Here is a 1,185-nt window from a genome sequence, read left to right as displayed (position 1 = left end):
CACCCCATCAACGCCCCACCGGAATCCCACTGGGGCCCCGTCAGCATCCAACTGGCATCCAATCAACATCCTGTTGGCACCCACACCCCACTGGCACCCCATTGGCACCCCGCTGGGACCCCACTGGCATGCACAACCCATTGGCACCCTACCAGTACCCCACTGGGACCCCACTGGCATGCACAACCCACCGGCACCCCATGGGCACCCCATAGGTACCCAAAACCCATTGGCACCTGCACCCCATCAACACCCCAGCGGCACCCGCCCCCCCTCTGGACCCCGTGGGTACCCCGTTGGCATCTCACACCCCATCAGCACCCCACAGCCCACCGGAGCCCCCCAGAGCCCCCACGCCCGGTGCCTGCAGGGGTCGGGGGTGCCCGTGTGCCCACGTGCCCGTGTCCCCTCCCCGGTCCCTCCCCCCCTCACCTCCTCGGGGCTCAGGGAGACTCGGAAGCCGGGAATGGCCTCCAGCTTGTCCAGGGTGCCCCCGGTGTGGCCCAGCCCGCGCCCGCTGATCATGGGCACCTGTGGGCGGGCACAGGTGGGTGCGGGGACTGGGGGACCCCCCCGCCCCACCCCTCCGCGGGGTGCCCCTCACCTTGCAGCCGCAGGCGGCCAGCGCGGGGGCCAGGGCCAGGCTGACCTTGTCCCCCACGCCCCCCGTCGAGTGCTTGTCCACCACCAGCCCGTGCCAGGCGGGCGGCCAGGCCAGCGCCCGGCCCGAGGTGGTCATGGCCCGGCTCAGGGCCAGCGTCTCCCCCGCGTCCATGCCCCGCAGCCGGATGGCCATCAGCATGGCACCTGGGGGGGCACGGCCGGGGGGGTCACCCTCACTGCCCTTCCCGGGCCCCCCACCCTGCCCGGACCCCCCACCCTGCCCCATGCCCCGCAGCCAGACGCCATCGGCACCCGGGGGGCGCGGCCAGGGGTGGGGGTCGCCCCCTGCTCCCTTCCTTGGGACCCTCCAGCTCTGATACCCCAACCCACTGTCCCCCTCTCATCCCCCAGGGGACACCCCCCAGCTAATGTCCCTTGGCCGTGACACCCCACCACCTCCCGGGGCCCCCTCGGCTCCCACCAGGGGGGTCCCCAGCGGTGTCCCCTGGCCTTGACCCCCCCCCATACCCCAGGGTCCCTCTCTCATCCCCCCAGGGTGGTCCCCGGCCGCGTCTCCTCCTC

At 73.1% G+C, this 1,185-nt stretch overlaps 1 protein-coding gene across 1 annotated transcript; it reads right to left on the bottom strand.

Annotated features, from left to right (window-relative positions):
* Window positions 1–432: 432 nt before the first annotated feature.
* On the bottom strand, window positions 433–802 carry LOC113980341 (thymidine phosphorylase-like; the record flags this gene model as incomplete). The annotated part of the gene is made up of 2 exons (XM_027707564.1): window positions 605–802; window positions 433–531 (listed from the first exon to the last, which is right to left on the bottom strand). Coding segments are annotated over exons 1-2 (297 nt in total), but the record flags the coding sequence as incomplete, so codon positions are not given.
* Between the last annotated feature and the right edge of the window lie 383 nt (window positions 803–1,185).

The sequence above is a fragment of the Neopelma chrysocephalum genome, unplaced genomic scaffold (genome assembly GCF_003984885.1).
Source record: "Neopelma chrysocephalum unplaced genomic scaffold, ASM398488v2 Primary Assembly neopelma1_93753, whole genome shotgun sequence".
Lineage (NCBI taxonomy): Eukaryota > Metazoa > Chordata > Aves > Passeriformes > Pipridae > Neopelma > Neopelma chrysocephalum.
Note: the sequence above shows the minus strand (reverse complement) of the source record. Positions and strands in the feature narration are given on the sequence as shown.